The sequence below is a fragment of the Xyrauchen texanus genome, chromosome 30, assembly GCF_025860055.1.
Source record: "Xyrauchen texanus isolate HMW12.3.18 chromosome 30, RBS_HiC_50CHRs, whole genome shotgun sequence".
In the NCBI taxonomy this organism is placed as follows: domain Eukaryota; kingdom Metazoa; phylum Chordata; class Actinopteri; order Cypriniformes; family Catostomidae; genus Xyrauchen; species Xyrauchen texanus.
In genome coordinates this window covers 23,871,585-23,884,045 of record NC_068305.1, presented here as the reverse complement: position 1 = coordinate 23,884,045, position 12,461 = coordinate 23,871,585, and the positions used below count along the sequence as shown (strand labels likewise).

Below are 12,461 nucleotides of genomic sequence, written 5' to 3'. Positions count from 1 at the left end.
AGGATATGTCTTACAAACAGATCATAGCTGCAGTAACTAAACATCCTCTGTCCTCCTGTCTCATTCACATAGTGGTGGCCAAAAATATTGTCACTCTTGGTAAATATGAGCAAAGAAGGCTGTTTTCTTTTATCTTTAATTGAATTTTTTTAACAAAAAATCTAACCTTTAATTGAAGTAAAACTATTGAAAGTGGGGAAATATTTAATTATTAAATATTTTTTCTCTAAAACACATTGGCCACAATTATTGTCACCCCTAGAAATCTTATGATAAAATATATCTGAAATATATTCTCATTCATATTATACATTTTTTAGTGCACCTGGGTGACTGGGAATATGAAATTGTTCAGCCATGACTTTCTGTTTCACAGGTGTATAAATATGAGATAACACACAGGCCAAATTCCCTTAATCATCAATCACAGTGGGTTACACTAAAGAATGTAGTTCTGATGAAAATGTAGCTGAGCTTCACAAAATGCTATAAGAAAATAGCTAAAGCATTGAAAATACTCATTTTCATAATCAGGGCAATAATTAAGAAGTTCCAATTCAACTGGAGATGTTAAGAATCGACCTGGAAGAGGATGCATGTCTATATTGTCTTCACCCATAGTCAGGAGGATGGTTCAAGTGGCAAAAAAATCTCCAAGGTTTACAGCTGGAGAATTGCAGAAATTAGTTGGGTCTTGGGGTCAGAAAGTCTCAAAAACAACAAACTCAAGCATCTTCAGTTTGCCAGACACTACTGGAACTTCAGTTGTGACCGGGTTCTATGGTCAGATGAAACAAAAAAATAGCTTTAAGGCAGTAAACACCAGAAATGGGTTTGGCGCACACAGAGATGAAGACGTACCCAATGCCCATGGTTAAATATGGTGCTGGATCTTTAACGTTGTGGGGCTGTTTTTCTACCAGAGGTCCTTGACATCTTGTTCAGATCATGGCATAACAGACTCTATCAAATACCAACTGATAATAAATCAAAACCTGGCTGCCTCTGCCAGAAAGCCAATGGGCCCATGGTTGGATATTTCAGCAGGACAATGATCCAAAACATATCCAGTGTGCTTACAAAAGAGGAATACATCGTAAGCAAATCATCCTCAGGAGATATTTACCAAGGGTGCCAACATTTCTGGCAACAACTGTAAAAGTGCTTGTGAGGTTACTTTTAGAGCTGTATTAATAAGAGGTCATAGAATACATTGCTATAATTAAAATGTACCATGAGGCCAACATATAATTATTTGAAATAAAACAAGATGTAATTCAGCTTTTATTTTTGACCATCTTTCTGACACCAAGATTCTAAATATACAGTCGGCCTTCAAAGTGCAAACCAAAGAGTTCAAGAACAATTTTATCTTAATGAGATGAGATACATTTTTGTCTAGTATGGTCTGAAGAAAATCTAAGCCAAATTTGGTAAGAATTGAGAATTTTATATGTTTAAAGTGAAGTGAAAAATCAGTTCACTACGTGGCATTGCTCTTTGTCTGCTCTGGTACCTTCTGGACAAAGTGAGTGGAATTAGGATTCAGGGGATTCTGTTGGAGGGGTGATTGACAAGTAGACTCAGAGAGTTCAGTTCAATTGTGGCAAGCGAGTTTTTGCCTTTGTCCCAGTGTGCCAAATCAAATATTGTTGATTCTCTCTGCTTACCAGTCACATATAGTTCCGAGATGCCCACCTGCTTCAGTTTGACTGTATTTTATTGGAGTTGATACTGAATTCTGATTGGCTTGTTCTCATAAAGATGATGTGTAAAGGTGTAGCTATAATTAGATAAACAATTATATATGTTATATTTACCAAAGAAGGTATTTTCTCTTAAAAGTTAACTTCTACTCTCAAAACTATTGTTCATGGCATGGAATTTATTATGAAAACATTTTTCATGTTAGATATACCAAGTCTACCAAATCAAAATGTATCAAAACAATGTTAAATATCTTGTTAACACACACAATTTTTATAAAACTTTTTTTGCAGAGAGCCAAATGTGCAGTGCACTTGACAATAGACTTATATTTCCTTTTTGGACCTTGACAACCACTGGTCCCCATCCACTTACATTGTATGGAAAAAGAGCAGCGTGGATAGTTTGCTAGATTTGCACTTCTCCCCTTACTCCTTACTGTATATTACTAAATCCAAATCCAACACATTATCTATAGGCGTTTTATGATTTTGAAAAATACAATATTAACACCAAAGATTTTTTTTGGAGAATAATATTTATTATTCACTTTGGTATAAGAGAGAACACACAGCATCCTTAAGATGGGCCACTGAATCTGCCAAGAAAGAGAATACTGTTGGTGGGGTTGTGCCTGATGAAGAACAGGAAGGGGTGATCAGCCATGAAGTGCTCCTCGCGTATCATACAGAAAGCCACAAGGCCTGCAGTAGCTGCTGCCGCCTCTGTGCCCTCTTCATTTACTTCCACATAGGCCTTGTGGGCCACTGATGAAAGGAACAGGCCACCCTGACTGCTCATGCCTGTCAGATCAGCCATTGGCCCCTGGAACAAAGAGGTCATACCCATCCCCACCAATATTTCAGCCAAGGAGCTCTCAGCTTCCAGTTTGAACTTGGGCAAATGCACTACAATGTCTGTCTGGGTGTCCATATTGTTTCTTTTGGTCCATTCGAGCAGCTTGTCAAGGGTCAGCTCACGCTCCAGCTTTTAAATCACACAAACAAATACTTTGTCTTTCTGAACATCCAAGATTTCAACACAGTCTAGGTCTAGGAGATCATCATAACAAGTTTTGCTAACCTTATGAAGACAGTCTGTGCCATCATGAGTTTCCTCAGGCAGAAGGACCAGCATGCTGAGCTCCTCCTGTACATATGGTAACTCAAGGACTTGCAAGCGGTGCTCATGGATGTAATTGAAGGGGAACTTTTTCATCTGGTACATCATTTGCACTGGCCGGCTTTGATTCTGATACGAAACAAATACACATAATGATACATACAAATGAGAGAGACAGCAAATAGTGTAGGACTTCTCATATTCATCATATGTACTATTTAAATAGGTGCGAATGTGTGTTAGATCACACCGCTCATCTAGAGGTGTGTAAGGATGTACCTCTGATTTTCAACAATAATCTAAAATTACTTTAAGTTTTATTTATTCGGTTTCAGCACTGAAACGGCTTTGAATAAAATGTGGATCAAACCTGATTCATTTTGAATGGCATTTCTTTAGTCTCTTGAGCATTAAATCTATTCAGCCAGTTCCCTTTGAAGTAGATGGCATTAACCAGAGCTAGCCGGGTCATCCCAGTGACCATATCAGGCTTGAGAAGATCTTTGATTTTATCTGAGAAACACAATTTGATGTCATACACAATATAACAAGTAAAATGAGTAGAGTAACGACAAGTCTAAACAGCATCTTTTTAACTTTATTTTTTTATATGAAGAGGAACTAAATGGATCTATTCTCACTCTCTGTCTGCTCTTCCACCCATTTATTGATTATAAGTCGTGACTCTTCAGATGCTCCAATGAAGTCCACCGCCTGAAGGTCAGCGTGGTACAGCTTCAGCGTGGAGTCCAAATAGTCCTGCAGCACAAAATAAAGGCAGAATCAGTTTCTCATTTGCAAAAAGAATTAAAATATGGGGGTCAATTATGTGCAACTTAGCTTATCCATTTCTTTGACTTTCTCAAAAATTGTATAAGAGGGACAAGTACAAATTTGGCAAAGCACTTAGCAAAATGTCTCAAATATCATTCACATTAATTTCAGAATGGACTTACAGGTAAGAAGCTGAAGGTTTTCTCTCCATAGAGGCGGTTGGCCAGTTTAAGGATGTAGGAGGCAGAAGGATTATTGATAGCTGAGGTGAGGGTCGCAAAATGAGGGTGAACATCAGAGACAGAACTGAAGGACAAAACCTGCAAAGAGATGGACAGTTTTCATATTCAGTACACATTAACTGTTGATTTCAAAGTCCCTGTCAAGGCAAATCATTCCATCTCTAAAAGTTATTTTCTCTGGATACAATTGATATGAATGTACAGCTCCTATCTACTTGAATGTGAAAAGACTGAAATCTTCAAAACAGTTGGCCAAGATTATGATCAAGGAAAATATTTCAAATCAGCAGTAAAAATTGGTGACAATATTGTCACAAATTGTGTTTCTTTAGCTCAGATCATGCAAAAAAAAAATATTTTATTCATGCACATGCACTTTCTCTAATTGACTAACAGGCGATGTCTGTATCTATAAGGTGATTGACTCTTTTACCTGTCTGGCGGGACTTTTTTTCTACATCCACCATAGGCGTTTCAATTTCAAGCATTCATTTTAATACAAGTGGTCTGTCTTGGGCTAAACGGTCTTTGTTTGGAGGTTGCTAAAATGTTATAATATTGTCATATTGTTTTCAGATATATATGACATATATATATATATATATATATATATATATATATATATATATATATATATATATATATATTATGTATGTATTATCTAAAAAAATGCTTGACCAGTTGAAAAAAAAAGGCAATTATGTGAGTAATAAACCATCACACGGCTACTGAAGTATGTGGTTCATCTGTGTCTAGGATATTAATAAAAATGCATTGCATTCTGCAATTTCACTCAAGGCATTCACAACAAATGTAATATTAGTAGCACCTTAAATCTAAAGTCTGTAACTTGTTCAGTGTTGAAATACTTACTTCTATCCCAGCTTAATATAGAGACCATTAATATGTTCATTTTCTCGGAAACTGGAAGCACTGTGTTTCTGTGGCGCTTTGAAAATTGCACTGTTTGTTTTGAGCAACCAATTAGACCTGGAACTATTTCTTTGTTTGACAAATGGCAGACTGGGGGTGTATAAAAAAACTGATGAAATAAAAAGTTTTGTTTTGCAATTCCGATTGGTGCTAGTTTAGCAGAAATTACATAATTCAGCTTTAAAAATGAGATTGTGTGTGGTTAGATTTTTAAAATAATAAAATAAATTCTAAAAGCATGATTGTTGACCAGATATGGATACTGCTGTGCAATTAATATGTTACTACAATGCATAAACCAATACTGTAACTTATAGTTTTCCTGTTCAATTTTGTGACTGACTAAACAAAGTATTATGTCTTATATGCATTTAGTAGCTTGTTGGAATTGGGCAAGAGATCTCACTTAACTGAAGGACAGAAGTTTTCTCTGAAAGAGCAACTTTGTTCTTGGAAATATTTTTATATATTTAATATTTTTGTTTATTACTAAGTTTATCACAAATGTGGAAACTGACTGACGATCTAACGAAACAGGCTTTATTCTCTATGCTAAAATCATACTATGTACAAATGTTTACTTTTCAACAGTCACAGGCCACACCCCATTCTTCCTTCACCGATGGTAACATTTTCTCATTTTTCTGGGTTGTGGTTTTCTTTTAAAGTACGACTTCCCAATCAAAATGATAAGGCTAGTGTAAAATATACCTGTAGTTTCAGAAATAATAACACACACAAACACACACACACACAAAGACAAAGATCCCCCATTTAGCCTACAGACTGTAAGGGCAAGTGCTGTTAGCAAGCACCTATGAAGGCCGGAACGGTACACGAGGGGGTGGGTGGCCAGCCAGCACCACGCCCGACCGCCTTTTTCTCCCCAGTGGCGATGTTTACACACCGCACCAGGTACTCATTTTATGCTGAGTCAACCTACACACACACACACACACACACACACACAAACACATATACATACAGTACTGTGCAAAAGTCTTAAGCACATAAGATATTTCACAAAAGCATTTGTCTTAAGATGGTTATTTATATATTCAGCTTTAGTGTGTCAGTATGAAATATAAATGTTAGATTGTCCCAAACATTAATTTTGCAAATAGAAAAGATTAGAATAGAAGAAAAGGGAGTCCTGCAGAAGATGTCATGGCCCCAACAAAGCCCCCCACTGAACATCGTGTCAGTCTGTGATTACATGAAGAGACAGAAGCAATTAAGACCTCGACAAAAATTGTCCTCGTAAACCACATAAACATGCCCACGCACACACACACACACACACACACACACACACACACACACACACACACACACACACACACACACACCTAAATAGATAGAAGAACAGTGGCAAATTCTCCAAGAAGCTTGCAAACATCATATCTGACAACAACCAAGAAAAACTGTGTCCAGGTGTACCTAGGAGAATTGGTGCTGTTTTGAAGGCAAAGGTGGTCACAAAAAATATTAATTTAGCATTTAGTTTTTATGTTTATGGACTTTGTTTGATGATAATTGATAAATTAAAACTATTAATGGCATTATTTTTGAAGAAATCTTCATGATGCAACATTTTTCACAAGTGCCTAAAACCTTTGCACAGTACTGTATCTATCTATCTATCTATCTATATATCTATATATATATATTAAAATGCATAAATAAAATATGGCCGCAGGTGAGTTGCCCGTCTCTTACCTTTGCCATTTCTTTGGATGTGTTTCCTCGGGCTCCCAAGTAGACCATGCTGAGCGCTGTGCTGATGCTCAGCGGGGAAAAGAACAAGTTTTCCCCGGCGTTGCTCGCACTCAGAGCCCGATAGAGGTCCAGGGCGAAGACACCATTTGCACGAGTTAGACCATCCATGACTGATTGATATCACTGCTTAGAAATAAGAGCCGAAACACAAATAGTGAGTAATACAGTTTATGCAACTTATATAACGATATATCGGCCTACATATTGGTAATGGTGCAACAGTCAAATTCAAACATTTCCACCTTCCAAATTTTTACTTCAGCGTGTCTTTAGAGAGCTTGCCTATAAAGAGAAGAAATATCGCCTTTCTGTTGCGCATTCTAGCCATTTAAGACGCGTTTAGTTTTCTTAATCGCTATAAATCTGATACAAAATACGTTTGAGAAACTGATAGAGAAACGCAGAAGTCGCAAAGCCAAATAGTTCTCTGATACTATGTGAAACGACACTTTTATTCGGATAGCCTATTTTTGAGAATTGCCTTACATGAAGATGCTTGTTCCAAACATAAATCTGTGTGAAAGAGAAGCCTGCTCAAAGTCATGCGTACTAGTAACGCCCATAATGCGCAGAACAAGTCAGACAAGCAAACTAGTCAAATAGCACAGGTGAATCAGTCTCACACTCACCCGTCCTTTTTATGACCTTTTATGCTTCCTTTATTATACTGCATATGCAACTTCTTTTGTTCAACCAACCAATTCAAAATTTGGTGGTGAACATAAAGAGGGATGGGCGATAAGAAAAACACTTTATGTTTTGTCAGCAACACAAGCCAGGTGCAGTTAATGACTGTGACAGTTCTGGACTAATCAGTTGGACTTTGTGCTTAAAGGGTGAGTCACAGTTGGATCACAAGTCCTATGCAATAAAAACTTGTCAAAGGCCTTTCACAATAGGGGCTTTGTTTGTGGAGGAAGTAGGCCTATACTATCTTCAATGGTCTTCCACAATCTTATTATTATCTAAAAAAACAAATCGATTTTTTTTGTACTCTTTGACATATTGATCACTAGCCAAAGTATGTAAATTTCTACAGGCTACCGGAAGCTGCTAATTTACGAGATAAAACAATCAAGCAGGGGTACTGTAAGTACCTCTGGGCCAATGGGCTCGCTGTTTCACAGGCCCCATTTCAGTTTTTGAGCGGTACCGTTGTGAGTTGAACATACGCTACACCAGTGGTGTCCAGACTTTTTTTTCAGTCGGGTACCAAATGCAGAAAAGAATAAGGAGCCGCAGGCCGCATCGCTGTATTCATTTAAAAATGTCTAGAAGCTACTAGAGTGCCACTATGCATAATCTTTATATTGTACGCTTAATATTATGCAAGTTTTAATCATAATTTGTGCTCTAATTTATGCTTGTGTAGGCTCTACATGTTAGTAAATGATAGGCTATTTCACTCACAAAGAACTCTTATAATGGAACAGTAATGCGTATTATACAAAACATTATACTCATTTATTCACATTTGTATCTTTTATTGACATCCATTCAGTGGCATTGCAAAGCACATACAGAGCTGCTCAAAGTTTTGGGTATGACCCATCACAATAATCAGAATCAGATTCCATTTTATCACATTATGAATTGAAACTGTTACGTTCCTGTGTTGTCTGCCCTCTGTTCTTTGTTTCACTATCACGTTTATTTCACGTTTTCTTGTTGTCCGCTCCGTGTTTTCCGTTTCACCCGTCACCGATCCTGTTCCATGTCACGTTTTCCCTGTTGTCCGCCCTGAGTCTCACTGTCCGTGTGTTTAACTACATTTCCCACGATTCCCGTTCTCCCTCACTGCCTGCGCTCATCATTGTTTCCACCTGTGTCTCGTTCAGTCGCCACTTTGTCCGTGCATTTAAACCCTGTTTCTTTGTTTAGTCACTGTCGATCGTTGACGTTTCATGTCCGTGCCCATGCTGCGCCGTGTTCATCCGTGTTCATCCGTGTTCATCCGTGTTCATCCGTGTTCATCCGTCTGTTCCTTCTGAGGTTACCCTGCTGTCTACAGTTTCGTGTTTCTGTTCCCTCGTGTATCAGTTTCCAGTTTTCCCCTCGTGGACTTTTCTTTGTGTTTACCTTTTGTTTCTTATTTGTTTATTCTTAATAAAATACAGCGTTTGGATCCGCACCTCTGTCTGTCCTGTCCTGCTTCCACACCCAGCATAACAGAACGATCGACCCACCAATGGATCCAGCGGTCCAGCAGGCTAACTACCGGCTGCTTAGCCTGAGGCAAGAAGGCCGACCTATAGAGGACCACGTCTGCGACTTCATGGAACTGGCGAGTGTCGCGGACTTCCCTGAATCCTCCCTTGTGGCCTTCTTCAGGGGTAATCTGGACGGTACGCTTAAGGAGCGGTTGCCACCGGCGACGTGCGGTTGGACACTCCTGAAATCCGTGGAGGAGACCGTGCTGGTCTGTGGCTTGCCATTCACTGTGGGTGCGACTGAGGAGGACCCAACCTCTCCACCCACTGTGGTGACTCCCCAGTCATCCGTAGCGCCTCCTGTCATGCCTGCCCCACCTGCCAGCGAGCCAACCCACATGCCTGTCATTCCCCATGAGCCTGCACGGTCCACTTCGTCTGCCCGGAGGAGGAAGAGAAGACGGGCTTCCGCCTCCCGGCCCACGCCTGCCCCGGTCTGCGAGCCAGCGCCCACGCCTTCCACGGTGAGCGAGCCAGCGCCCACGCCTTCCACGGTGAGCAAGCCAGCGCCCACGCCTTCCACGGTGAGCGAGCCAGCGCCCACGCACATCACCGTGAGCGAGCCTGAGTCCTCGCACATCACCGTGAGCGAGCCTGAGTCCTCGTCAGCCACGGTCAGCGAACCCAAGCCAGCGCCTGTAGCCTCGACCGCCCCTGAGCCAGCGCCTGTAGCCTCGACCGCCCCTGAGCCAGCGCCAGTGGCCGTGACCGTCCAATAGCCAGCGCCAGTAGCCAGGACCGTCCAAGAGCCAGCGCCAGTGGTCGTGCCCGTCCTAGAGCCAGCGCCTCTCGAGCCTTCCAGGGCTCCTCTTCCAGAGTCTTCCAGGGCTCCGTCTCTCGAGCCTTCCAGGGCTCCGCCCCTCAAGCCCCTCGAGCCTCCCAGGGCTCCGCCCCTCAAGCCTCCCAGGGCTCCGCCCCTCAAGCCTCTCGAGCTTTCCAGAGCTCCTCCTCTCGAGCTTTCCAGAGCTGCTCCTCTCAAGCCTCTCGGGCCACCCAGGGCTCCGCCCCTCAAGTCACTCGAGCCTTCTAGGGCTCCGCCTCTCGAGCCTTCCAGGGCTCCGCCCCACAAGCCTCTCCAGCCTTCCAGGGCTCCGCCTCTCAAGCCTCTCGGGCCTTCCAGGGCTCCGCCTCTCAAGCCTCTCGAGCCTTCCACGGCCCTTCTCCCCGAGCCTCCTATGGCTCCACCTCCCGAGCCTCCTGCGGCTCTGCTCCCAGAGACTCCAGAGCCTTCTGGGGCTCCGCCTCCGGAGCGTCCTGCGGCTCTTCTCCCCGAGCCTTCTACGGCTCTTCTCCCAGAAACTCCCCGGCCTCCTACGGCTCCACCTCCCGAGCCTCCTGCGGCTCTGCTCCCAGAGACTCCAGAGCCTTCTAGGGCCATGCCTCTGAAACCTCCTACGGCACCACCTCCCTTGGCTCCACCTCCAGAGCCTTCCAGGCCTCCGCCTCCTTGGCCTTCCTCGGCTCCACCTCCAGAGTCTTCCAGGCCTCTGCCTCTAAAGCCTCCTATGGCGCCACCTTCCTCGGCTCCACCTCCTGAGCCTCCCTCGGCTCCACCTCCAGAGCCTTCCAGGCCTCCGCCTCTCAGGTCACTCGAGCCTTCCAGGCCTCCGCCTTTAAAGCCTCCTACGGCGCCACCTTCATCGGTTCTGCCTCCAGAGCCTACCAGTCCTCCGCCTCCAGAGCCTCCTACGGCGCCACCTCCATCGGTTCCGCCTCCAGAGCCTCCCTCAGCTTCATCTCCAGAGCCCCTTGCAGCTCCCCTAAGGGCCACTCTTCCTCCCAGGCCCCCTGAACCAGCCCTAGCCCTGTGGCCACCCCCTAGGTCACCTAAACCTGTCCCTGTCCCGGAGCCACTCTCCAGGACTCCTGTGCCGGCCCTTGTTCTGCGACCATCTCCCAGACCTCCTAGACCTGCCCCTGTCCTGAGGCCGCCTCCTGGACCTGTCCCTGTCCGATGGCCACCTCCCAGACCACCCAAACCTGTCCCTTTGTGCCCCCATGGACTGCCTAATTGCCCCTTGTGCCCCCGTGGCCTGTCTCATTTCCCTTTGTGCCCCCGTGGACTGCCTAATTGCCCCTTGTGCCCCTTGGTCTGTCTCCGTGTCCCTTGTGCCTTCTTGGTCTGTCTCTGTGCCCCTTGTGCTCCCTTTTCTCTGTCAGTGTTCCCCCGGGTCTACCCCCTCACTCCCTGGATCTTTTGTTTTTCTGTGTAGGTTTTCTTTTGGCTTTAGGACCGTCTGGAATCCGGTCCTTTTAGGAGGGGTTATGTTACGTTCCTGTGTTGTCTGCCCTCTGTTCTTTGTTTCACTATCACGTTTATTTCACGTTTTCTTGTTGTCCGCTCCGTGTTTTCCGTTTCACCCGTCACCGATCCCGTTCCATGTCACGTTTTCCCTGTTGTCCGCCCTGAGTCTCACTGTCCGTGTGTTTAACTACATTTCCCACAATTCCCGTTCTCCCTCACTGCCTGCGCTCATCATTGTTTCCACCTGTGTCTCGTTCAGTCGCCACTTTGTTCGTGCATTTAAACCCTGTTTCTTTGTTTAGTCACTGTCGATCGTTGACGTTTCATGTCCGTGCCCATGCTACGCTGTTTCATCCGTGTTCATCCGAGGTTACCCTGTTCCCTGTCTGTTCCTTCTGAGGTTACCCTGCTGTCTACAGTTTCGTGTTTCTGTTCCCTTGTGTTTGGTAATGTTTCATTGTGTATCAGTTTCCAGTTTTCCCCTCGTGGACTTTTCTTTGTGTTTACCTTTTTTGTTTCTTATTTGTTTATTCTTAATTAAATACCGCGTTTGGATCCGCACCTCTGTCTGTCCTGTCCTGCTTCCACACCCAGCATAACAGAAACTACTTCCACCCATGGAATTACTCTTGATAGCTATACAATTATAACTTCTGTTCTGTTGTTACTTGCGTTACAAATACGATTTTTATTTGATCAAAATTATTGTGCTTCATTTTATTTTGTAGATGTACAAGTGTTAGTGTTGTAAGCTCTCTCTCCTTACAGTAGCTCAGAGGCGTTTCCAGCATTGAAGGACATCCGGGGCTTAGCCTAGACAATTTTATTTTCACACTAGCAACCACTTCTCTGTAGTCCAAAGCTGGTGAGAGGGTATTCTTTGAGTTTTGCTCTGGCTGGGCCTGTTTCTACAGTTCCTAAATCTTCCACTCTAGTACTATCCTCGACTAACTCATCCTCTCCTCCCTGAATCATCTGTGACGCAAAAGAACAGATACAGCACATAACTTATTGCAAATCAGCTTCAAACAACTAATTCATCAAGTGCTACATATGTCAAATTGTAGACCAATACCATTGAAGAAAATGTATTGGGAAGATCTATCATGATTCTTGAATTTTCATGTACATTAACAGTCATCACAAAAGAGTTATATTATAGTGAAAACATTTTTTTAATATAAATAATTTATATTTTTTGACAAATAGTCAAAATGATGAATAAGATCGCAATACATGAATGATTTTAGTCTAAGTTCATTGACACACCATGGCATCAAACTGTATATAATTATCCATGTTCTTCTGTCAAAATCCTTTCATTAGGAGCATTGGGATAAACAATGTTTCACTTTTAACTTTCTCTAAAGTAATGTGACTGATTAATTGTTAGAAGTTTCCATGCCTGAATCTGGAACATCTTTGCTACCCTCTACAAAACCATTTAAT

General features: G+C 42.8%; 1 protein-coding gene across 4 annotated transcripts; it reads right to left on the bottom strand.

Moving 5' to 3' along the window:
• Positions 1 to 2,236: 2,236 nt before the first annotated feature.
• Positions 2,237 to 7,208, bottom strand: LOC127624177 (leukocyte elastase inhibitor-like). 4 transcript variants are annotated; one of them, XM_052098884.1, is made up of 7 exons: positions 7,187 to 7,208; positions 6,498 to 6,680; positions 3,786 to 3,923; positions 3,471 to 3,588; positions 3,200 to 3,342; positions 2,791 to 2,958; positions 2,237 to 2,694 (listed from the first exon to the last, which is right to left on the bottom strand). In XM_052098884.1, the coding sequence occupies exons 2-7, from the start codon at positions 6,663 to 6,665 to the stop codon at positions 2,287 to 2,289; spliced, it is 1,143 nt and encodes a 380-aa protein (XP_051954844.1). In that variant the 5' UTR covers positions 6,666 to 6,680; positions 7,187 to 7,208; the 3' UTR covers positions 2,237 to 2,286. The 4 variants fall into 4 exon arrangements, with proteins under 4 accessions (XP_051954844.1, XP_051954842.1, XP_051954841.1 ...); XM_052098882.1 differs by lacking the exon at positions 7,187 to 7,208 and adding an exon at positions 7,044 to 7,172; XM_052098881.1 differs by lacking the exon at positions 7,187 to 7,208 and adding an exon at positions 7,044 to 7,109 and having other exon boundaries at positions 6,498 to 6,683.
• Between the last annotated feature and the right edge of the window lie 5,253 nt (positions 7,209 to 12,461).